Here is a 26,190-nt window from a genome sequence, read left to right as displayed (position 1 = left end):
GACGCACTACGCCTGCGCCGCCGCCCCGCCCCGTGACGTCACGACGCCCGCGCCGCCGCCGTCGCTGCGGTCGTGCGAGTCTTCCTAGTAGACTGGGCGCTAGCTGGTGAGTGGCCTCGGCACGGCCTCGAGGCGCGCGCGGGGCCCGGGTGCCAGAGATCTCTACTCAAGGACCTCTGGGGGACTGAACACCCGGACGCGTTCCATTCGAATCCGGCTTGACCTTTACGGCTGGGGGCGGGACCTGCTGATCTGAGCGAGTCTGGGGGCGGGGCTCATCTCATTAGCTAGGAACTTCCAGGGTGGGAGGCGGGGCTTACTAAATAGGGACAGCTACTTAGTAACTTGCCACCTGGCTGGAGCATTTAATTTTCATAACAATCTTTTGGGGGTAGGGTTTTTTTTTTATAGAATTAAGTCCAGACCCTTTATTTATTTATTTATTTTGGCCGCGTGGCATGTGGGATCTTAGTTCCCCAACCAAGTATCGAACCCACGCCCCTTACTCCCAGGGGAGTAGGTATTTTTAATCCCCCATGCTGGAGAAAGGGAAGCTCAGAGAAATAACTTCATCGGGTCACGTGGCTAGTGAGTGAGGGCGCCCAAATTCCAAAGCCTCAACTTTTAACCATTACTCTGTGCGGCCCAGTGGCAAAACAGTTGTCATTTGAATAGCCCGTCTATATTTACAAAGTGCTTCTGCAGCTCTTATCTTATTCGATCGTCCTGATAACCCTGATAAATATTATTGTCATCTACAGATGAAATTGAGGCCCAGAGATTTTGACCTATCGAAGGTCACATACCTAGGAAGTGCTGGAACCAGCACTCTGTCCCAGGTCTTCTCTAAGTTTGATGCCTTTTTCCTGTCACCCCACTCTCTCGCATTCTCAGAATCTTGGAGAGCTTTATATTTAGAAAGAATGAAAACCTAGTCTGACCCTTCGTTTTATAGTTGAGGAAAGAAAACCTAGGTAGAAGAAATGACTTGATACAAGTCTCAGGTCATCAGCAGAGCTTACACAAGTGCTTTTTGAATACAGGGTAGTTATGAATCTAAAAAGGATGGCCGACAGGGAGTGATGAGATAGGAATATTGGAATCCAGCCCTCCTAGCTCTTAGGCAAAAGCTCTTTCTCCACTTGTTAAAGTGTCTCATCCTTCCTTTGCCTGTGCCAGGGACATGATCCTGCATAGAGTCAGATACTGTAAATGCCTTCACATGGCACTGAATTTAGAGAACATGCCCTATTATCTCTAAGTGAAAAATCTGGCAAACCAAGAGATAATGGAAGCAGTGGGAAGTAGAGCCTAGGACCTACTGTCTGAGGCTTAGATTTCAGTTCTGGTGCCGGCATTGTGACCTTGAGGAAGGACTTAATCTTTATAGACTTTCGCTCATGGATTCTTCACATTTATTCAGTATCTCCTATGTTCAGAACTGTGGTAGGGACTGGGGATGCAGCCGTGAACGAGACAACCATAGATTAGTCCTTGTACTGCTTATAGTCTTATGGAGGGAATTAGACAATAATCAAATAACTACACCAATATTAACTGGTATTGTTAAAGTAGGTGCTATGAAAAAGTACAGGGCGCTATGAAAGTGGGCTATAGGACGTTTGACCTATTGGGCTAGAGGAGATAGCCAAGGAAGGCATCCTCTGAGGAAGTGATGCTTAAGCTGAAATCTGAAAGAAAAGTGTGAGGTAGTTCATTAAAGAGGTGAGGGAAGATCATTCCAAGTAGATTCAACAGTATTTTTGAAGACCCTGGAGCAGGAAGAATATTCAAGGAAATGAAAGATCAATTTGCTTATTTGTAAAATGTGGGTGATTATCACAACCCTGGTTACTGTGAGAACCAGGTAACACATGAAAGTATTTTATATACAACAAGGACCTGCGTGTGTGCACACCCACATTTATAAAAGTCTACATATCATAAGCTAATATACAGCTGGATTGGTAGGGGTTGCTGGGACAGTGGATAAACCAGGACTTTGTGTTCCTCATCTATTTCTTTACAAAATTAAAGTGCACCTTCTATGGAAAAACAGGAAAATTCAAGTTTTGAGAACCTCGACTTTGGATAAAGAATATGTGCTTCAAGTAGTTTTAAAAAATGTTTCAACAGTTGGAAAAATAATGCCAGTAATTATACTGCCTTATGTACACAATCTAGGATAGTGTTTAAGAGCATAGACTCTGGAACAAAAGTGCCTGAAATAAAATCTTGGGCAAATTATTTATCTTGTGCCTCTGTTTCTTTATCCGTAAGATGAGTATAATAATAAGTACATATATCCTAGGTTATCATGAAGCTCAAATGAGTTAATATATGCAATATATCATTTAGAATTGTTTTTGGCACATAGTTATAACTATATGATTATAAGCTATTGTTTCATTATTGTTATAATTACCTTTTCAAAGGCTCATTAATATCACCATGAGAAAGATGCAGTGGAAACTGTAGCTCAGAGAGGCTGATGATCTCCCTAAGGTCACACAGCTAGTAAATGGGCAAACTGAGATTCCAGTTCAAGACCGCATCCAAAGGTCAGATATTTCCTGCTGCATTTTTTTTTCTGAGTGTAGGTTCATTTTGTTGTATAATACTTGGGCTCCCATAATGGTTCCTTTCCTAGACCTTACTTCTCTGCTGAACTGAGTGTTAATATGCATGTTCTTAAGGTAAAGGTCCAAGGGATTGCCTTTATTGACCTTCCACTTTGAAGTTTCCTGACTTCTGTGCAATTAAAATCTACGCCTTAGGCATTGCAGCAGTGTGGTTTATTTATAGAGTCGTCTTCCAGTTCACGTGTACTGGGTCTGCTTTTGGGTGAGTTTTCTGTCAAAGGTTGTTTATTTCTAACCCATTTTGATTTCCTGTTGCTTTGTGGATTGGTATTATGACCTGCAACAGGAACACCAGGAAACCTGTCTTAATGAAACAGCCAGATTGAGACCCTGTAGATTAAAAAAAACAACTATATTATACAGCCATATTTGGATATAAGTGTGGGTTAGGCATTAGCTGTATTAGGCAAAAACTTACATATAGAAACCTCACTTAGAGGCACATTTCTGTGAACAGTTTTGCTGCTACAGGGCGGAACTATTAGCTCCATGCCCTTGGTCAGTGACAGTCTCTTTGAGCCTCAGCTTCTACGTCTGTAAAAAGGAGATTATTATACTCTCTTTGTGGCATTTTTGAGAGGATTAAATGAATAATATGGGTAAAGCAGGAAGCCCAGGCCTGACCTCCATTAATAGTAGGTATTAATAATGTGAAAGGGGAAAAACTTTTTATTTTTTTATCTAGCTCTGTCTTTACTGACGTCCACACACTGTTCACTGACATCTAGCATCTCTTGCTATTAAAAATTCCATCGGGAGAAGTTATTTGCCTTTGTGCAACTCATTTGCTTTTCTTTAAAAAAATAGTGATAGTGATAGCCAGCTTTTATTAAACAGGTACTATATTCCCGGCATGCTACTAGGTTTTTAATATGTATTCACTATCTCATTTTACTTTAAGAACAGGATTATTTTTTTCATTTTGCAAATGGGGGACGTGATGCCCAGTAAGTGGAATGAATTGCCCAAAGTTGAAATTTATATCTAGATGTGACTGACTCTAGGCTTCCTTGTACTTTAGTAATGACATGTATGATTTCTTTGTTGTGTCTGACCCTGGCATGGAAGTCTTTGAAAGGAAAGGTGTCAACTGTCAGTAGGTACCCTTTTGGGAAACTCCTGTCTGCTAGAGACTGTGCCAAGTGTTTTACTTACATTAAGCTATTTATTCTTCCCAAATCTAGGAAATAACTATAATTATCTCCATTTTACAGTTGAGGAAATCAAGGTGCGGAGAGGTTCAGGGGCATTTAGTCAGTGGTGGAGATGGGATTGGATTCCAAGTCTTATGGCTGCAAAACCCATGCTCTTATTCAGTCTGTTATACTGCATCAAAATTTTAGGATGAGAGTTTTAATTTTTTTAATGAGGTATGGGGCTGTTTTTCAAAGACGGTAGCTTCCAGGTATTTGCTGCTAATCGTGCTTAATTTTTAGCTGAGTAATAATAGCCAGATTCCTGGCAGAAGCTATTAATGCTACATTTGCCAGTAAGCTAGAGCTGTGTTCTATCCCAGAGGTAGCTGTAGGCTCTAGCATCTCTTCCACGGTCAAAGCCCTCAGAAGTATAATGTGTAACTTGTGTTAACACCAAGGAGGGTGGCATTTCCCAGAGCTTTAGTTCTATAACATGGAAGACCTCAAACCTCAGCCATGCTTCAGACTCACAGTAAAGTGCATTCTAATTGGTAATCGGTGCATAAGGAACCAAAGAAAATTTTAATTAAATGCTGTTGTGTGAATTTTCCAGTCATTTTATGCCTGTTGAAATGATTTTATTTAGTTTAAAGTCTTCTTCCAGTGCTCTGCCCTTCCTCTTTATAGTATAACTTTATCAAGATTTTGTGCCTTTTCTCCTAGAAGGGTTTAATTACCATCATTAAGGATTTAGTCTGCTCTACATTTACTTAACTCTGTTCCCTGTGTGCTAAGGGGCATTTGCTGTAGTGGAAAGAGCATGGCGATTTGGAGTCCTGCAGACTGTGAGCAAGTTACTTAAATCTCCATGAGCCTCAGTTTCTTCATAGTATAAAATGGGGCTAATCATATTAAGTTGTACAGATGTTGGGAGGAGGATTAGAGATAACGTATTTAAGTTCCCTAGCACATACTCAAAACTGATTGACAGACTCTGCTGAGAGGATTTACTTGCTAACTGGTACAGATTATTTTCTGAAGTTGTAATAGGGTCTGTTTTACTTTGATCTCCTTTTTGTCTTGTTCTTTTTAGTGGGTGTTCACAAGAATTGTCTTCAGTCATGGCCTTGGGTTTAAGGTGCTCCCGCCTGGTCCACCCTGCCTTTTGCAACTTCCTTGCAGCCTTGACCAGACCTGTTTCAGAAGTTACGCTGAAGACAGTGAGTGGAAGACAGAATGACCACGGGCAATACCTGGCCTATCCAGCTGTACCAATCCGTCATTTCGCTACCAAGAAAGCCAAAGGTAGAGGCATGACCTCCTCACCCCTGTCTTATATTTAGCCCTTGAATTATCATAGCTGGAAGGGATCTCAGAGATGTTCTGAATTTCTCCCCATGCCTCATGAGGAAACGGTATCTCAGGTGGTTCAGTTGATTAGCTTAAAAGGTCACAGTGACAGAGTTGGTATTAGAACCTGTTTTGTCATTGCCATGCCGCCTCTTTTGTTATTATGGCTCAGAAAATGCCTAATTTCTTTTAGATTTAGAATTAGAGGTATAAGTGCCAAGCAAATCAGAACACTTGTGGCAGGGATCAACCTGCCTTCTCCTTATAGGAAGATCTGCGTTGGAAATAATATTAAAAGCAGAAGGTTGGTGGGTGAGGAGATATTAGAGCCATGGATTTAGATGGATGATCTTAATGGCTTGTGTCATCCAAGAATGAGACCTTGATACAACTCAGGTCTCAGCTTAAATGCCGCTTCCTCAGGGAAGCCTTCCCTGACCTCTTAGGCTGGGTCAGGTCCCTTGTTACATGCATTTGTGCACACTGTTACTTTACCTTTGATGTACTTAAGCACAGCACTCATTAATTAGTTAATTATTGTTTGTTATGTCTTCCATACTGGACCCTGTGAGGTCTATATCTTTCTTGTTTAGCAACTAACAGGGCCTGACACATAGTATGTATCAAAAAATTTTGCTGAAGGAATGAATGAGTGACAGAAAATTGTCAAGCAGACCTGTTATTTGCAGTGGTGGGTCAGGGATTCCACTCCTAAGGATGGTGCTTGAAATACCCTACTGGATATTTTTCCCACTGCTTTTCTTTTATGGTTTCATGCAGACCTTTTCCTTTTCTGTTAATAGGAAAATTAACAAGTTGCCAAAAGAGCTTTAATGCATAGAAGCCTTATATTCAGTTAATAACTTTGATCTATAGGTTGCATTATATTTTTTTAAATTCACATACATTTAATAATTTAATTTGATCCTTATAATTATCCATTGAAGGAATTGTAATTATCCAGTGAAGAAATTCTTCTAATTACCTAGTGAAGCACATATCTCACCATTTTGCAAATGAGGAAACTGAGGTCCATATGTAAGACATTTGCCCATGATCATATCGAGTTAGTGGCAGAACTGGAATCCAGGTCTCCTGATGTCCACAGCATTGCAGTATTCAAGTGCACTAGACGTTAGCTGCAGCGTGTAAGCAGCATCTTTTCATATTTCATTGGCTATTCAGTTTTTGTCTTCTTTGATTGCCTCCTAAAAAGTTGGTTGACTTTTTCCTTTAGATTTATTGGATTCTTTCTATATTAGGAATGCTAATCCTTTGTTGATTGTATATGTTGCAAGTATCTACTTTGCCTTTTTACTTTATGATGTCTTTCATTGAACATAAGTTTCAATGTAGTCATATTTTTCAGTTCTTTCTTTTATCATTTGTGCTTTTTCTGTCTTATTTAACAAACCCTCAGCTATCTGAAAGTCATAAAGCTATTCTTCTGTATTTTCTTCTAAATCTTTTAAAGGTTTTTACTTTCCACATTTGGGTTTTTAATCCATATGGAATTTATTTCTGAATATGATGTGAGGCAGGGAATCTATTTTATTTCTTTTTAAAATGGATAATAAGTGTGTCAACCTCACTTACTGAGTAGCCCTTCTTTACTCCCAGATTTGTAATGCTTCCTCTGTCATATGTCAGGTTTCTCTGTAGGTATGATTTATATCTGAGTTCTTGATGTGTTGAACTACTCATCTCTCCCTGCACTAAATTCCTTAATGCCTGAATCACAAGTCTTGAATCTAGTGGTACAAATCTTTCCCCTCAGAACACGCTAGCTTTTTCTTTTTCTTCTTCTTGGCCTTTTGCTCTTCTCTATGAAACTTGTATTGTCAGGTTTTCTCCATAAAGATCTTGCAGAGTTCTTTAATCAGGTTTATTTCTAGGCTATCATCATTTTTGTCACTTTTGTATATGATGTTTTTTAAAGTAAATTTTTGAGTGATGTACACAGAAAAGTGCATACATACATTGTAAGTGTATGGCTCAGTGAATTTTCACAAAGTGAACACAACCATGTAACCATCACCCAGATTAAGATATAGAACGTCACTTGTACTCTGGAAGCTTCCCTCATGTCCTTTTAAGTTGTCACCCTTCAAAAGACAGGCCCCTCTCTTGACTTTACCACCACAGACTTGTTTTGCCCTTTTTGACCTCAAGATGTATTCTTTCATGCCTGGCTTCCTTTGATAGCAATCTATATGTGAGATTTGTCCATGTTGTTGCCTGTAGTAGTTGTTGGTGCATTTTTATTTCTTTATAGTACCCCAGTAAATGCGTATACCACGATTTATGTGTGTTTTCTATAGTTGATGGATATTTGAATTGCTTCCAGTTTTGAGCTAAAATAAATAATGCTGCTATGAACATGCATTTTGATGCCCATATGTATGCCTTTCTGTTGGGTGTATACCAAGAGGAGGATTGCTGAGCCTTCGGTTATGCATATATTAAGTTTCAGTTCAGTTTCAGAACATACAGTTCTCCAAAGTAGTCATGTCAGGTTACACTCCTTCCCAGAGTGTTTTAGCTTTCTATTTGCTAAATACCCACTGTATGCTTGTGGACACTTGGTATGGTCAGCCTTTTTAATTTTAGCCATTCTGATGGGTGTGCATTTATATCTCATTATGGTTTTAATTTATATTTCATTGATGAATAATGATGGTGAGCACCTTTTATTTGCTTATTGGTTATTTGGATATCCTCTTTCCAGTCTTTTGCCCATTTAAAAAAATTGACTTGTAAGAATTTTAATGTATTCTAAAGATAAGACTTCTGCATATATATATGTATTGCTGATAATAATTGCCTTTTCACAGTGTTTTTTTAATGAACAGAAGTTCTTAATTTTAATGTAGACCAATTTATCAATCTTTATCAAGTAGTGCTCTTTTTATCCTTTTTAAGAAATTTTCCCCTACTTTAAGGTCATAAATATATTCTGTGTTATTTTATACAAGATTCATTGTTTTAAGTTTATATCTTTTTAAAAATTGTGTTTTCTATTTGGTTGCTGGTGAATAGGAATACTTTTTTTTTTCTTTTTTGGCCGTACCATGCAGCTTTCAGGGTCTCAGTTCCCTGACCAGGGATTGAACCCAGGCCACGGCAGTGAAAGCCCAGAATCCTAACCACTAGGCCACCAGGGAACTCCCCGATTTTCTCTTTGTTCTTGAGTTAGTTTTAGTAAATTATATGTTTATAGGAAGTTCTTGGCATAAAGTTGTCCATAATAGTCTCTTAAGATTATTAAAATCTCTACTGTTTTGGTGACTGTGTCCCCTTTTTCTTTCTTAGTATTATTTATTTGTGTCTACTTCCCTTTTTAAAAATAATTTATTTATTTATTTATTTTTGGCTGACTTGCGTCTTCGTTGCTGCACGCGGGCTTTCTCTAGTTGCATCAAGTGGGGGCTACTCTTCCTTGCGGTGCGCGGGCTTCTCATTGCTGTGGCTTCACTTGTTGCGGAGCATGAGCTCTAGGTGTGCGGGCTTCAGTAGTTGTGGCCCGTGGGCTCAGTAGTTGTGGCTTGCGGACTCTAGAGCACAGGCTCAGTAGTTGTGGCGCATAGGCTTAGTTGCTCTGCAGCATGTGGGATCTTCCCAGACCAGGGATCGAACCCATGTCCCCTGCATTGGCAGGCAGATTCTTAACCACTGCGCCACCAGAGAAGTCCCTACTTCCCTTTTTTAATCAATTATTTTTGACAGAAGTTTGTCAATTTTGCACACCTTTTTAGAAAAAGAGCTTTTAATTTTTTTGATCTCTCTTTTTTAAAACTTTATTGACTTCTGTTCTATATCGTTTACTTCCTCCCATGTTCTTGTTCTTTTTATATCCTTTGAGCTGGACAGTTAGTTCATTAATTTTCGACTTCTTTTCTTGTAAACATTTAAGACTGTAAATTTATAAATACAACTTTAGGTACTTCCTACAAGTCTTTGTTGTGTAGTATTTTTATTATTGTCATTTTAAATATTTTAAAATTCCACTGTGCATTTTTCTTCAGTCCATAAGTAGTTTTGAAGCTCAGAATTGTTATATCTTTCTGGTGAATTTTTTCTGTTTTTATGAAGTGCTCCTCATTGTTTCTAATAATGCATTTTGTTGTAAAATCAATTTTGTCTTAATATAACTACACCAGCCTTCTTTTGATTAATATTTGCTAGGGTTATAATTTTCTCATGCCCATACATTAAACTTTCTGTGAGCTTATATTTTTGTAAAATCTCTTGTATATATTATATACGACTAGATTAAAAAAAATCTTACTGAGAGTCTCTAACTTTTAACTGGTTCTTTGGTCTGGGTACTTGTATTTCTATTATTTTGTACTACCTCTTTATTGAGGTTTTCTTTGTTTCTTCTTTTCTCCTTTCTATTGAATTAATCAAGTTTCTTTATTCTTTTTTCATCTCTACTGATTTGGAAGGTATACATTCTATTTCTTATTGTTTTGGTGGTTACTTTTAATTTCTGTTCTATGTTTTTATAAAAATAAAGCACCTAGGGCTTCCCTGGTGGCGCAGTGGTTGAGAGTCCGCCTGCCGATGCAGGGGACATGGGTTCGTGCCCCGGTCCGGGAAGATCCCACATGCCGTGGAGTGGCTGGGCCAGTGAGCCATGGCCGCTGAGCCTGCGCGTCCGGAGCCTGTGCTCCGCAACGGGAGAGGCCACAACAGTGAGAGGCCCGCGTACCGCAAAAAAATAAAAAATAAAGCACCTATGGAAAAGTGCAGCTATCATAAGAAAATAATAATAAGCTTGATAATTTTCACTTATATAATTTTTACTTATGTAATCAGCACCCAAAACAAAAACCAGAGCATTCCCAGCATGTCAGAAGTGCCCTTTTGCTCCCTTTTAGTAACTTACCACCTTCTACCCTTTGCAGGTAACTATTATTCTAACTACTAATGATATAGTTTTATCTGTTATACTGTTTAGTATATGTTATTGTACCTGGATTTTGCACTGTACAGTCTGGATTCTTGTGTCTAGCCACTTTGCTTAACATCATGTTTGTGAGACTCATTTAAATTCTTCTTTGTAGTTGTAGATCTTTTCTTCTTATGGTTGTATAGTATTTCATTCATAAAGAATATTTATCCATTCTAATATTGATGGGCATAACTTAAAATTTTTAACATGCATACTTGGTTTAACACTAAAGTTGAAGATACTATTTCCATTGTTTCTAGCTTCTGTTGTTGCTCTTGGAAATTATTTCTAGCTTCTATTGTTGCTATTATTCTAAATTTTGATCCTTTATGGATAATTTGTCTTTTCTCTGGCTGTTTTCACAATCTCTTTGTCCTTGGTTTTCTGCATTCACAAAATGTCTAGGTGTGAATTTACCTAGAATTTTATTATCCTGTTTGGAACTTGTGTTTCTAAATCTGAAGATCCACCTCTTTCATCAGTTCTGACAATTCTAAGCCATTAGCCCGTTAACTTAAGACCAGTGAGATTTCAAGCAAGATGGTGATACAAGCAAATAAATGTTAAAAAAAAAAAATCACTCCGCTGCTAACTGGTTGGTTACTTTGGGCAAAACATTTAAATGGCTTGTGCCTCAAATTTCTCATCTGTAAAGCAGGGACAATAATAATCTCTGTTCTTCCTAAGTCAGAGAGCTGCTCTGAATATCTAAAAGCAGAATGTACTTGAAATTGCATTGCAAATTGTAATATGGTATATAAATAGCTCAGGATCTAGCTCACTGTAGATGTTCAATAAAATTTGTTGTGAATGATCTCAATCAATATTTGTTGAATTCTTAATAAATAAACTAGTGTAGGATAATATTATTTAAATATTTTTATTCTTTTTCTCCTTCCCACACCCTCCTTAAAGAAATGCGAGACTATTTGTGATACTCACGGGAGTGATCTGTGTATGCATATACACATTATAGATGCATATGAAAAATCGCTATGATGGTTTAGATATAAACTAGAATTTTATTCAGTTCTCAGTATTGTTGCTTTCTAAAATATAAGCCATTGTCACTACTACCGGCGATGTTTAATGTTGCTAAGCTACTGTTGTTTTTTTTGTCTGTACCAGCCATCAGATACTTTGCATATCCTTGTCTTAGGATTCATTTTTAAATGAATTAATATATTTTATGTATCTCCAATTACATTTTATGAAGACAATTTAATGGAAAGTTCATGGGTTTAAAATTAGGCACATCTGGGACCAAACCTTGTCTTTACTATTTCATGACCTTGTGACATTAGGCAAAGTCACTCTACCTTTCTCACCTTCTGTTTATTTTTCTGAAAAATAAGGAATTCATTCACTTATGGAGTGTCTGCCATGTGGATAGTGCTCTTTCAGGTATTTGAATTACTTAATTTGTGTCCTTGCAGCAACCTGGCAGTATAGATATTATTCCTGTTTCATAGGAAAGGAACCTGATATCAGAGAAGTAGAGTAACTTGCTCAAGGTCATAAAGGTCGTATGCATTATAGCGCATATTTTCACCTGGGTGTCTCATTATAAAACCTGTGCCTTCACTAATATCTGAGAAAGTGCTTTGTGTGATGCTGGGTCCCAGGTTGACAGTAAGTGTAGGCTCTTTTTTAGGGCCTACACTTAGTGACAATGTTCTGTAATTTTCTAGCACTTGGCTTTTTTCCCTGCACATAGTAGGTACTTCTTAACTCATTGTTTATTGTCTCTGTTTATGCTGCTGTTTTTTTTTATTCATTGAATGTTGACTTTCTAGCCAAAGGGAAAGGACAGTCCCAAACCAGAATGAATCTTAACACTGCCTTGGTTGAGGATATAATCAGCTTGGAAGAGGTGGATGAAGAAATGAAGTCGGTGATAGAAGCGCTCAAGGATAATTTCAATAAGACTGTCAATATAAGGACCTCACCAGGTTAGTGACTGAACCTGTGTTTTGGAGAGGGGCGTAGTGGCAAAAACATCGCTTTGGCAGAGCTGGGTTTTAGTCCTAGCTTTATCACTTACTAATGGGTGACCATGGGCAGTTACTTCTCTGGTTTTCAGTTTCCTTGTCTAATTCCTACCTTCTAGCTTTGGGATGGGTAAATAAATGAGGTAACATGTGCAATCGTTCTAGCACAGTGCCCAGCACATATTAACACTACATTTATCCATTTAGCAAATACTTGCCTGCTATGAACTAGGCATTATGCTGGTATAAAGTGAACAAAATAGGTATGGTCTTTGCTCTCACGGAATAATACTCTCAAAAAATGGAAATTTTATTATTGCTGTACTCTCTACACTTGTAGGTATTTAGTTTCATAGTAACTGACATCTTTGGTCTGATTTTTCCAATTTGTCCTATTTGGCCGTTCTTATCGCTTACTGGGAACCAACTGGCTGCAGACCTGCCCACCTGAGGCATTTCTGTACGCCTGAGCTTGACCAGGAAGATTCCGTTTGGGTTAATAACTTCCTGAAAGTGGCTTTCCTAAGTGGGAAATGTCAGAACTGTCTAGGAGAACTGTTTGCAGATGTGATGGAAGAAGTGAGTTGTCAGCTAATGGTGCAGGCAGGCAGGAAAAATCCAATTGCTGTTAAATTGGCCTTTTGGAAATTGTCATCATCCTAGAGTCAAGCCCGGGACCCCCTCGGAAAGTATCTGTGGGAGCTTGCACTGCTCCCACTCACATCTTGCTTGGGGTAGTTCACAAGGAAACTAGAAAGTATTTCATGAACTTGTTCTTAAGAAAACCAAGTGAAAAGTATACGGCTTCATTTATAAACACCAGCAGAAACATACAGAGTTCAGAGACGAGATCCAGTGTGAAACCAGAAGACCATTCCGTCATTTGTCAGCCCTGGACTGGGGCATTTCTGCCTTTGCTGACAGTAGAGCGTGCCATTCAATCTCTCCCAACTGTTTATTTTAAACTTGCTTATTATTTTAGGTATGAAGCTGATAAAGTGCTTTGTCTCCCCTGTGCTTTCTGGCCTGTTAACATTCTGCAGCCGAAACCAGAGAGCAGTTTGAGAGGAGCTCAGGGAGAAATGTGATACTTAAAATTAGCCAGCAAGCTCCACTCTTGTTGAACTTAAAAAGATGATGGGCCTGGAGAGAGGTTGGGAGTGTAATTTGTTAAATGTTAACCTCTGCGAAAATGAGGGGCAGGAATGAGGCAGAGGGAGATTCTCGCTGGGGACAGATTGAGGGAAAAGGATTTGATGCATTATGTCGATACGGATTTAGGGAATGGGAACCACCACAATTGCGTACTGAAAAGCCCATGTTGGGACTTCTGTGGCAAAGGATCTTATGGCAAATCAGGAAGGCTGAATTAAGATCCGTTTTCAGAAGGCCTCCCATTGGTATTTCCTCTTTGCTTCTTTCTCTTCAGGGTTATGTCTGTGCAATGTTCTGTATAGAAATTTGGGCCGTGAAGAGACTTGGGTGAAACAGGCTAAATAGACTGGCTAAAGACTTAGCCAGTCTTTTATTTTATTTTATTTTTTTGCCAGATTCTTCCATACCATCTTTCATTACTATCTGAACCAGCAGGCACTTTTCCTCTTACACGTACATCTACCAGCAGTTTCTGTCTCCAAGATAGTTGATTGCTTTTAATAGTTGTCTAGGGCTTCCCTGGTGGCGCAGTGGTTGAGAGTCCGCCTGCCGATGCAGGGGACACGGGTTCGTGCCCTGGTCCGGGAAGATCCCACATGCCGTGGAGCGGCTGGGCCCGTGAGCCATGGCTGCTGAGCCTGCGCGTCCGGAGCCTGTGCTCTGCAACGGGAGAGGCCACAACAGTGAGAGGCCCACGTACCACCAAAAAAAAAAAAAAAAAAGTTGTCTAGAATACAGATTTATTTCCTTGTTCATTCTTGTCCTCTCATTCATTCATCCATCCATCCGTACATTCATTTATTCATCAAAGCATTATTGAGCACTTATTCTGTGCTGATTAATAGGTGCTGTAGATACAGAGAGAAAAGACATTGTCCCCACCTTCCAAGAGCCTAGATCTTAATGTGAAGGGATAGACAAGTAAACCAACATGTGTAAAACCATATAGCAAAGCAGAGTGGTGAAGACCATGGCTTTGGAGTTGATCAGACCTGGGTTTGAATTCAGCTCCATTGTTAAGAGCTCTTGTGACCTTGGACAAGTTATACTCTGTGCCTCAGTTTCCACATCTGTAAAATGGTAGCACTGTCTCATAGGGTTATTGTGATAATGAAAGCAAATAAATTACAGAAAGCATTTAGCACTATGTCTTGCCATGGGAAGTGTTCAGTAAATATTGGTTGCCATTATTGTAGAAGTGTGCATAGGCTCCTCGGGAGCTCATAAAGGCTTTGTAATCTGGCCTAGGAGGTCAGACAGGATTTCTGAGATTAGATACAATCATAGCTGAGTGTTAAGGAGTGAGCAGGAGTTAGCTGAGCAGAGAAGGGCATCCTCAGTAGAAGGGTCCTGAGGCAAGAGAGAACGGGCTGTATTAGAGAAATTGTAAGTATGTTAGTTTGGTTAAAATATAGGAGAAAGTTGAAAAGTAATAATAATAGCATTTATTGGGCACTTACGTATGCCAGGACACAATTATAAGTGCTTTCCATAAACTCTTTCATTTAACCCTCATAACAACTCTGTGAGAGAAGTATGATTTTAATGCCCCATTTAGAAATCAGGAAACAGACGCCCAAAAGGTTGAAGGGACCTTCCTAAGGTCACACAGTCAGGAAGTGGCAGGGTTGGTATTTGAACCCAGGTCACTGGTTTTCAGAATCATGGACTTTTCCAGATTGAAGCCAGTGGTGTCAACAGCCTTCTATCTTGTGATGGTGAATTGAGTACTGTGCTTCAAATCAAATCTTTGGGCCATGGTATGGTACTGCATTATTCTAACAACAGTTTGCTGGGACAACTCCCAATTTGTTTAAAATACTGACCTCCAGCCCCCGACCCTTTACTCTTTGTGTATCAGAATGAGCCATCTGTGAGTTGTTCTTAAAGTGAATGGTAATGTTTCCTTTTAGTTTTCATTTGCATAGGAAATCAGGGAGTTTGAATAACACCCCTTTTCCATCTGTAACTATATACTTGCCTTCTTGACAAGAAAATTTTGCCCAGGGTTTTCCATAATTCAGATAGAGATAAAGATCAGATCCAGGATAACAGTGAAGTGGTAATAGTTGGTGGGTTTTTTTTGTTTGTTTTATGTTTTTTGTTTGTTTTTCTTCCTAAAGGGAATCTAAGTGCCAAAATCAAGGTGGTATCAGGGAGCAGTTCCAAACCTGGCTGCATGTCAGAATCATGTGGTGATCTTTAAAAAGACTACAAGCTCCCCCCAAATCACAGGCTCCCAAGCCCCTGCAGAATCAGGCTGTCTGGGGGTGGGGCCGAGGAATCTAGGTGAAAAAGCTCCCTGGGGATTCTGACGCACAACCAAATTTGAATTCCACTGATAAGGGAAAGAGCCTTGATTAGAATTGGAAGTAAGCACACCTGGGTTGGAGCTTGGCTCTTCCTCCTTTTCCTTTCGTTAGCTCTGTGATTTGGCCCATTTAACCTCCCCAAGTCTCTTTCTCTGGTGTCAAGTGGAGACAGTGATAGTGTTACAGACTAGTTGTGAAAACTAAAAGGCCTAATAAGTGGTTAACTATTTTTATGTTTATTTTTTGGTGCCTATGGTATACTTGCTTGTTTATACTTAGTTATAATCCTCACTTTAATCCTGTATTTTTTAATTGAGTTGGAAACCGAGGTACCGAGAACATGACTAACTTGCCTGAGGTTTCATGTTAGTAAATGGCAGTGTTGCTGGAGGGGTGACCAGCTCTTTCCAGTCTCAGCTCTCAAAGTCATGTGTCACAGGAAACCGCTCAGGGCCAGGCAGACCAGGACTGTTGGCTACCCTGGTGCTAGTAAGCAGTTGCAACCTAGTTTTGTCAACATTTCAAAGCTCTTTCCATCACGTGGCACCACGGCTCCTGTGGAAGCCCCTTGAACCATCTTTGCCACATTAGTAAGGGATCCCTAAACATTAGTTGAATCTGAATTGATAGAGACTTAGATGTGGGGCTACTAAAGTCCTTCTGAATTCGAAGACCCTTTATTTCATTTTTCTTTTAGGATCCCTTGATCATATCACTGTGGTAACTGCTGATGGGAAACTTGCTCTAAACCAGATTGGCCAGATCTCCATGAAGTCGCCACAGCTGATTTTGGTGAATATGGCCAGCTTCCCAGAGGTAAGGTGGCCTTGCTAAAGGGGTCCCTCTCCATGGTCTCTTTTGGAATGCAGGAGGCTGAGTCGAGTCAGGAGAACGTGTTCCCTCTAGTTTGGGATGAACCAAGAGAGAAGGCATAATAATGGGAATTTCAGGATAAGAAAAGCTCTCTTCCTGTTTGTAAATTCCTTTTCTGTTTAACTCAAACACTATAGAGGCCAGGCAAGTAATTTGAATACTGACAGGGGCCCCATCTAAGACAAACGGTAGTGGCAGTGCAGTGATGGAAGGGCCGGGGTAAACTAGCTCCCGTGCCCTGTCTGAAGGGAGCAGCCTTTGCCCAGCTATTGCTGATCCTTCCCGGGCAGAAATGCAGGCCTGGTCATTAGATATTACCAGGCGTTAAGGTGTTTGTTTACAGAAGAAGCCAGTAACCCCAATTTTTATGTAAGATCTTTGTTAAATGTTGATAACTAATGCCCTTTTTTGTGTGTTTTGTTTTAAGACTATGACAAAACCTAATGGGCCACGTTTGCTCTGTGGGCCACCAGTCTGTGACTTTTGCATTAGTATTTGGAGCAGACCTTCCAGGAATTCACATTCCTTTCAAACTGGACTGACCATTGCAGAATATTGCACAGATCACAGTGCTTCCAAGGCTGGAAGGCGGGTTGCATTAGATCATTGCAACCTGGAGGCTATGATTTTAAGTCTGGTTGAGGAAGGTAAATGGGTTTTTCCTTATTGGTCCAGTAAGAATTGACCTGGGTTGGGAATCCTTGAGGACCTGGAATCTGGTCCCACCTGTCCTGCCAGCTGGCTGTTTGACCTTGTGTAGGTTGTGTCACTTTCTGGGTCTCCCATTTCCTCACCGGTTAATATGAGGTAAAGGAATCTGAAGTCTCTCCCTATTCCGATGGTCTGTTTCAGTAGTTCTAGCCCAAAGACAGAGACCAAAGTTGAAACTGCTGGATTTGACAAACTGGGCTAGAGATATGAGTAAGAGAAAGCCCTTACTATGAGCAGGCTGTTTCAAATCGGAGGGCTCTTGTAGCTGATGTGCTAGGCACATTTGTGAGGGGTATTACTCACTCCTCCACCAATCTATTCTCTATACTGCAGCCTGAGCGAACTTGTAAAGATGTCTATTGGATTATGTCATTCCCAGGCACCGAGTTTATCAGTGGCTTCAAGTAATCTTTAAATAAAAGATGACTGTGGCCTAGAAGGCTTTGCATGAAATGGCCTCTGCCTGTCTCTGCAGATTCTCCAGTCTTGTGCCACTGTCACCCTTGCACACGGCTCTAGCCGCACTAGCCTTTCAACTCCTCAAACCCTTTGCGTCCTCAGGGCCTTTGCATATGCTCTTTCCTTTGCTCGGGACACTCTTGTCTGGCTAATTGCTACTCATGTTTTGGATCAGAGCTTACATATTACTTTCTCAGGGAAGTTTTCCCTAATCTACCCAATCCCAATTATTCCTCCACATTTACCACTTTTGTACAGCCCAGTTCTTTTTCTTCATTGTACTTGTCATTATCAATAGTTATACAGTTTTTTACATCTTAATTTTCCAGCTCACTTTCACTAGACTGTAAGCTTGGAATGTAGGAATCATATCTAACTTGCTCTGACTTACGCCTAACACTGTGCCTGACACATGGATGCACTCAGTAAATTTTCCTCAAACGGATGAATACTTGTCATTAGGTTCATGGAAGGGAGACACTCATTCCTGGTGTTACCGAGGAACAGAGTAATGGACAAAAAGGGAACTGTCAGCTCTTTCCCTTTCTGGCCCCTCTGAACCACTGAGGCCTCTCTGCCTTGTTCATCTAATCCCACAGGCACTGCGGGCCAATTTAGGGAATAGCCTCCTAATTACACAGTTTGAAGACCTCATCAGGCAGATTGCTTTTCAGAGCCAGCCACTTCTGTTATTAAATAGCAAATGGCATTCACAGAAGAAGCACCTGATTGGCCACCAGAGCATCTTATGAGGCAGGAGGAGGTATTAACAGCTTAATTTTTTCTTAGGAAGTTGGAGTATATCTTCATTTTTCAAGCAAAGCATCTTTGCCATTTCTCCAAGTTGAAATTCTGTGGGTTTTGAGAAAAAAACATTTACAGTCATCTCACTAGAGAGGTTCTTTACAAGGACAGAGTGAGGAAGTGTGAGTTACATTGTCTTTTGAATTCCTTTATCTCATCTGGTGTATATATTAAACAAATAGCTCTAACTAAACATTTCCTTCCTCCAGTTTAGAAGCTGTCCATGCAGTACCCAGGTTTATAGCTTCAAAATGCTGAGCTAATCCTCACTGTGTTTATATAATTCCTTTCTGTTTTATATGCGGTTGGCTTTCTTTTCAAACCTGAGCATTTCTGTGTCATGCCCTAGAGACATGATGCAGATTTACATGCAGAATCTTTTCAGATACATCAAGGACAGAAAACTGCGTTGCATTTGTTAAGCATGTGTCCTGCTTGATAAATGATGCAGTTGCTGCCTTCCATAAACTTGCCTGCAGCTAGAGTTAATGATTGGAAAAAAAGAAGGGAGTAAAAAAACCACAGCATGATTTGAACAAGGCAAATGAAAAAAAAAATTCTGCAGGCTCCATTATTGCTCTTGTGGCAGTAAGAAAGCAAATGTGTGGTGAGTGTCTACGGTGTGACCAGGCACTGCTTTCTCATGTTTTGCTTCATGTGATCAACACGGATACTCTTTATTTTATTATTATTGTTATCTTTATCATTAAAAAGTGTTTTTATTTATTTAATTAATTAATTTTTTTACATCTTTACTGGAGTATAATTGCTTTACAATGGTGTGTTAGTTTCTGCTTTATAACAAAGTGAATCAGCTATACTTATACATATATTCCCATATCTCTTCCCTCTTGCGTCTCCCTCCCTCCCACCCTCCCTATCCCACCCCTCTAGGTGGTCACCAAGCACCGAGCTGATCTCCCTGTGCTATGCAGCTGCTTCCCACTAGCTGTCTATTTTACATTTTGTAGTATATATATGTCCATGCCACTCTCTCACTTTGTCCCAGCTTCCCCTTCCCCTTCCCTGTGTCCTCAGGTCCATTCTCTAATAGATCTGCGTCTTTATTCCTGTCCTGCCCCTAGGTTCTTCATGACCATTTTTTTTTTTTTTTTTTTAGATTCCATATATATGTTAGCATACGGTATTTGTTTTTCTCTTTCTGACTTACTTCACTCTGTATGACAGCCTCTAGGTCCATCCACCTCACTACAAATAACTCAATTTCGTTTCCTTTTATGGCTGAGTAATATTCCATTGTATATATGTGCCACATCTTCTTTATCCATTCATCTGTTGATGGACACTTAAGTTGCTTCCATGTCCTGGCTGTTGTAAATAGAGCTGCAGTTAACATTGTGGTACATGACTCTTTTTGAATTATGGTTTTCTCAGGGTATATGCCCAGTAGTGGGATTGCTGGATCATATGGTAATTCTATTTTTAGTTTTTTAAGGAACCTCCTTACTGTTCTCCATAGCGTCTGTATCAATTTACATTCCCACCAACAGTGCAAGAGGGTTCCCTTTTCTCCACACCCTCTGCAGCATTTATTGTTTGTAGATTTTTTGAGGATGGCCATTCTGACTGGTGTGAGATGATATCTCATTGCAGTTTTGATTTGCATTTCTCTAATGATTAATGATGTTGAGCATTCTTTCATGTGTTTGTTGGCAATCTGTATATCTTCTTTGGAGAAATGTCTATTTAGGTCTTCTGCCCATTTTTGGATTGGGTTGTTTGTTTTTTTGATTTTGAGCTGCATGAGCTGCTTGTAAATTTTGGAGATTAATCCTTTGTCAGTTGCTTCATTTGCAAATATTTTCTCCCATTCTGAGGGTTGTCTTTCCATCTTGTTTATGGTTTCCTTTGCTGTGCAAAAGCTTTTACGGATACTCTTTAAAATTAAAGTTTATTCCATTTTATAAATGAGGGAACTGAGGCTCAGAGAAGTAGAATCTCTTCTGCAGGTTCACGCTGCTGTGGTAAAGCCAAGATTTGAGCATGGGTCTGTTGGACTCTAAAGGCTGTGCTCCTTTCACCATCCATTCGTTAATTCCACAAATATTTTTTAGTCCCTGCAAGTCAGCTGTTGAACTGGAACCCAGATTGTCAAGGATTTGTTCACCTGTCTACAAAAGTTTCATCATCTTTTGTCCTGTAGCGTAGACACGCACATAGACGCGAATGAGTTAGATTTATTAGTTTAAGAACAGTAATAGCAGACATTGCTAATTGATTGCAGCACGCTTGCCTGCCTGACCCCAGGTGGGGTCTGTGATCTTTCTCGACCCAGTACTCCAAGCAGCTGCAACCAGTGAGTCAGTGTTATCACTGGAGGGCAGCCTACTGGTGGGCATCCCTTCAAAGAGGGGGTGAAAGCTAGGAGAGGGAAATGCGATAGAAATATGTGCCTTTTTGTCTGAACCACGAGTAGTTCAGAAGTCATGTTGGGAAAATGACTATAATTCCCTGAGTTTCTGTATCCTTCCATATCAAACTAAAATATACATGTTTAGAGTATTTTAGAACTACCTCTTTTAGTAGATACCTTTGCAAATGAAACCCCTCTTGGTTCACATTTTTTCTGCATGTGAAAGGACACAGAACATGTATAAAATAGTATAAAATAAGGGTTTTTTTGTGTGTGGGGGGGTTATAAACATGAAGTAAAAGTAAGGAGATGAGTTTTTCTAGCAGGTCTGAGTCAGTGCATTAATATACTTACTCAACAAGCTTTTACTGAGCACTTAGCACACACTAGGCCCTGAGCCTTGGACTGGGACTATGTAAATACTGAGACATAGTTCCTGCCCAGCTTGGAAGCAGCAGTGGGTACTCCCTTGCTTGCCTGGGAAGGCTGTGTGGCAACACTTGGGTCAGAGTGTGAGAGGAGGGTGGTGGTGGTGGGATGATCCAGCTGAGTTATCAGTCAGTCAGTGAGAAGCTTCAGAAAAGGAAGGTTAGGAGACTGGAAATCAGGCCGCTCCTTCCAAGTGGTCATTCTCCTTTTATTGGGAACTTTAGAAATCTGTGTTTCATTTTATATGGACGATGGCAGTTTTCTTGCAGAGGAAAATTTCATTTCTTCATCCAGCTCTTTTATTTACCTTGGCCATCCCCTTTATACACCAGACCTAGTTCCAAATTCTTTTTGGCTATTAGAAAAAAATCAAATTCCCTGTGCCACAATTACTGAATACATTGAGCTAGGGGATCTGGAAGGTATCGGCGACAAAGTAACATCACTGGATGGAGTGGTCACTGGAAGCATGATGAGCGAGGTCTTCACTCCCTTGCTCTTGGTTTTCAGGGACTGTATCTCTGTATGAGGGATGTGACCTTTACCAGCAGGTCTCTGCATTCGTAAGGAAGGGACTGTACCCGGTTATGTCCAAGGTCCCTTCCAGCTCCAGTAGTCTATGGTCAGAGGTACATTTTAAGAATTTACAGTTTTAAGCAGTGGACACACTGTTAAATTCTGTAGCCCGAGGGGATGATCTGTCTGCATGTGGAATGCCGGTTTGTCTTTTTGACCTTATGATAACGTGTCATGTCCCTGTAGAATTCAGGTCATTCAAAAATGAAATGGATGAGGTTTTTAGGCACTCCCTTAAAAAACAAAACAAAACCTGGGCAAGTAAAATAGGTGTGCAACACACCCCATTTATTTAAACCAGAAAGTCTAGGGAGGAGCTCAAGGCTGGGAATTGGCTCTGTGAATCCAAGCAATGTGGATTGGCTCTGGTCAAACCTAAAATTCTTTTGAAAATGTCAGAGGCCTTGTTTTCATGAATTCCACATTGTCATGCCAGTGAAATTATCTGTCTTCCACACTGCTTTCTTTTATGCTTTAGGATTGCAAGCCAGGTGTGGTTATAATGTTGCTTGAGGTGAGATGAGGCACTTGGGGAAATCAGCGTACCAGTGTGCCACCTGGCACGTTAGAGAGCAAGGCTGTGTCAGAAGAGACCCTGGAGGATGTCAGGACAGCAGTGCATCAGGGAATAATATTCAGTATTCTGAAATAAGCCATAATGGAAAAGAATATGAAAATGTATGACTGAATCACTTTGCTGTACAGCAGAAGTTAACACAACATTGTAAAACAACTATACTTCAATAAAATAAATTAAAAAAAAAAAAAAGAAAAAAAAAAGAGGGACTTCCCTGGCGGTGCGATGGTTAAGACTCTGCGCTTCCACTGCAGGGGGCATGGGTTTGATCCCTGTTCGGAGAAGTGAGATCCTGCATCCCGCATGCCTCGTGGTGCAGTCACACACACAGAAAAAGAGACAGCAGTGCATCAGCTAAGTGATGATATCAGCTCGTCGTTATTTGGGGGTTTTGTGCGTTCTTCATTTATTGAATACGTTTATATAATAGCGCCCCTTACCTGGGCGTTACAGGCACCCAGGCACAGAACAGGATGCGCGGCTCATGTTACCTCATTTAATCCTCTTTGAGGTACAGTACCGCAGGGTCTCAGATTACAGCATGGAGGCTCAGAGGAGTCAAGCTTGTTGCCCAGGGTCACATGGTTCGCAGAGCTGGGATTTGAGCTGAGATCTTTCACGCTACCTTTCTTGGTGCACACACCAGCAGAGATTCATTGCTCATGCCAAAACATGAGTGAGGTTGGTGTGAGCGTAGATGCGAATGAGTTAAATTTATTTACTCATTTCAAATCGGCACTGGTATATTTTGAGTGTAAAATGTCAACTGGAATTTTTAATGTATAAAATCTTTCAGCTGTCTTTACACCAGTCTTTGCACAGATCAGCCCTCCTCCCTTGAGGATTTATTGTGGTTTTGATTTGTGTTGCCTCAAACCATTGAAATCTTTTCAAAGAAGCAGAGCTGTTTTCTTTTTCTTTTTTCTTTCTCTTTGCTTTTTCCCTCCCGCAGTACACTGGTACCAGGAGTGGACATAGTTTGCTATTCAGCTTGATCAAAGCACTCTACACCAATGTAACTTCCTGATCTTACTGGTAACAGAACTAAATGTTTCCATGTTCTGCCAAGATGGGTTGCCAGTTATCGATGGAGGGCTTGCATCTGGTAATAATTATTTACTAATTCTGTTTACCTTTTGATCTGGTTTTCAGTGTACAGCTGCAGCTATCAAGGCTATAAGAGAAAGTGGAATGAATCTGAACCCAGAAGTGGAAGAGACGCTAATTCGGGTACCCATTCCCAAGTACGTCTGGCTGAAATTCACATATTTTGACGTAATGGGGCAGTTGTCTTTGGAGGGAAACCAACACGCCATGATCCTGTTAGACTGATAGGGTACTTTACCTGTACGTCTCATCTTGGCAGACTCCAGCATCTTTTGAGATCCGGTTTACTTATTCAGATGCAGCAGTGAATCTGACAAAGTTCTTGTCCTCATGTATTTTACATTCTGATTGGGAAGATAGGACACATAAATAGAGAAAGTCATTCCAAATAATGAAATGCTGTGAGGAAAGAAAAGGCAATGTGATCCAGTAGAGGGTGCCCTGATGAGAGTGATGGTGGCAGGGACAGCTTTAGCTGGGGAGGACTCTAAGGGAAGTCACATTTTTACTGACAGTTGAATAATGAGGAAGAGCCAGCCTAGGGGAAGAGCTTTCCAGGCAGAGTGAACAGATAGCCCAAAGGCCCGGAGTCCGAAAGATTCCCGACACTTGTAATCTCTAACCCAAGTTCCTTGAAGAGTCATTTTCCCATTAATCCTCACTTGTTGAAGAATTTTAGGCGTAAGAACAGAATATTGTTAATTACGTAAATATATAGAACTTAGAGTTTCAAATGCATAAAATGTATGTTTATTTTTAAATTTAAAAAGAAATGATAAGACCTTAGTATATTTGATGAAGAGAAAGCCCTTGTGTCTGAAACTCAGTGAGGGAGGGAAAGAGTGGGGCTGGGGGTGATGGGCTGGTGAGAGGAGGTGCTTCAGGCGTTACAGGCCATGGTGAGGGGTGTGGGCTGTGCCCTCATTGTAGTGGGAAGCCATTGGAAGCACTTAAGCAGAGGAGTGATATGATCTGATGTTGACTTTTCGGAGGTCTCTCTGGCTGCCAATTAACAAGTGGAATGTAGGGAGACAGGGCAGACGCAGGGTGCACAGTCGGGAGGCCACTGCAGTAGTCCAGGTGAGATATAAATCTTCTCAGATTCCGTAGCAGGCAGAATCAGTTTCTCCTTCTGTAATTTCATTTCTTAGTTGTTTCCAAACCCCTGTTCCTACACAGTGCCTCACATCTAGCAAGTCTCAAATAAGTGTTGAATTCATTCATTCAGTCACTCAACAAATATTTATTAAGCACTAACTACATGCCAGGCCCTTTCCTAGTTGTTGAGATAGTGCAGTAAACAAACAACAAGAAGTCCCCATCCTCCCAGGGCTTTCTTTATTGTCGAGTAGGCACAGTAAAAAGAAAAACAAATAAATATGTAATGTAATGTCAGGTGATGATAAGGACTATGAAGAAAAATCAGCAGGCTAAGGGGATAGAGAGAGTTGGGGGTTTTATTGTAGGCAGGAAGGTTCAGGAAGGAAGTGACGTTGGAGCAGAGACCTAAGTGAAATGAATGAATGAAGCTTCCAAATAACTAGAAGAGAAGTGGAGTGTGACACTTGTTGAGTCATTGTGTGCCACACATCATCCTGTATTCCTTTATATAGATTGCCTCATTTGTCACGCAATCTCTGTAAAGTAGATTTTTCCCCAGGTGTGGAAATTTAGGCTCAGAGAGGTAAAGTAATATCTCTGAGGTCACACAGCTTATGCTGAAGCTGAGACCTAAACCCAGGTTTAGTTGATTCTAACGCCTCATGACGTACCCATGCTAGCAACAAGAATTAATACCAACACTGAGAGTCCAGGAACTTTCCCACGGAACTTGTTTCTTGCTTTATGGCCAGAAAATGGCCTCCTTATTCCATTGTGTACTCGGTACTCTGTAAGTCAGAATCAACACTCTGCTTTGAAATCATGTTAATTGGGAGCAATATAACCTAGTGTTTAAGAAGCAAATAAACCTGAGTTCAAGTCCAGTACCTGTTTGCTTGGTTAGTTCATTGATTTGCTTGGCAAATTTTCTACAGATGTGTAATGTTCCAGCCTCTGTGCTGGGCACTGGGGACGTACGTGGACCTGATGTTTGCCTTAGTGGAATTCAAGGCTGTGCCGGGCCCCTTGTTTATATTACCGGCAGCTTACTTGTGGAGTTTACTCTTACCCATAGTTTATAGATGAAAATATTGAAATTCAGAGAAGTTAAGAGACTTGCTGAAGATCACGTGGCCAGTTAGTAGCAGTCAGGATTTGAATCCTGAGTTTTTCTGTTACCAAGTCCAGGCTCTTTCTCCTGCACTCTCTATATAGATGGGTAATTCTAGAAAGTGCCAAGTGTACTCATGGACATCAGAAGCAAGACTTGCAAGTGGAATGGCTAGTAGTCAGCAGCTTTATCTTTTCCTTCTTGCTCTCCTGTCTGTGAAATCTTGGAAAAGCCACTTAACCTCCCTGAGCCTTGGGTTCCTGATGCACAGGATGGAGGGGTTGTTCTCAGTGGTCTGCCAGGTCCCTTCTGGAGCTCCAGAATGCTGTGATGCTGTGAATTTATGCCACTAAATGCTCGTTGCTGACTTGGATTCTTCTTAGAGTGGCCCATTGTAGATCATATGTTTCTTTCAAAGAGCTCGTTGATATAATGTGCACCTCTGCAGCCCCACACGAGTTAATGATTGCCCTTGTGCATTGTATATAAGTTTGAAAGATCAGTGCGTTTAACTTGAATTTCCAA

General features: G+C 40.4%; 1 protein-coding gene across 2 annotated transcripts in view; it reads left to right on the top strand.

Annotated features, from left to right (window-relative positions):
- The first annotated feature begins 39 nt into the window (after positions 1 to 39).
- Positions 40 to 26,190, top strand: part of MRRF (mitochondrial ribosome recycling factor) — a 55,750-nt gene continuing 29,599 nt past the window's right edge. Inside the window, exons 1-5 of one of the 2 annotated variants that reach the window (XM_082842517.1) lie at positions 40 to 106; positions 4,872 to 5,083; positions 11,882 to 12,037; positions 16,241 to 16,359; positions 23,499 to 23,590. In XM_082842517.1, the coding sequence (XP_082698643.1) occupies positions 4,900 to 5,083; positions 11,882 to 12,037; positions 16,241 to 16,359; positions 23,499 to 23,590 (551 nt within the window). In that variant the 5' untranslated portion in view covers positions 40 to 106; positions 4,872 to 4,899. Of the gene's footprint in view, positions 107 to 2,522; positions 2,562 to 4,871; positions 5,084 to 11,881; positions 12,038 to 16,240; positions 16,360 to 23,498; positions 23,591 to 26,190 lie in introns of those variants that run through there. The other variant, XM_082842518.1, reaches the window with a different exon arrangement.

Source organism: Leucopleurus acutus (genome assembly GCF_964270905.1).
Source record: "Leucopleurus acutus genome assembly, chromosome: 7".
Taxonomy (NCBI): Eukaryota; Metazoa; Chordata; class Mammalia; order Artiodactyla; family Delphinidae; genus Leucopleurus; species Leucopleurus acutus.
This window is presented reverse-complemented; position numbering and strand designations above follow the sequence as displayed.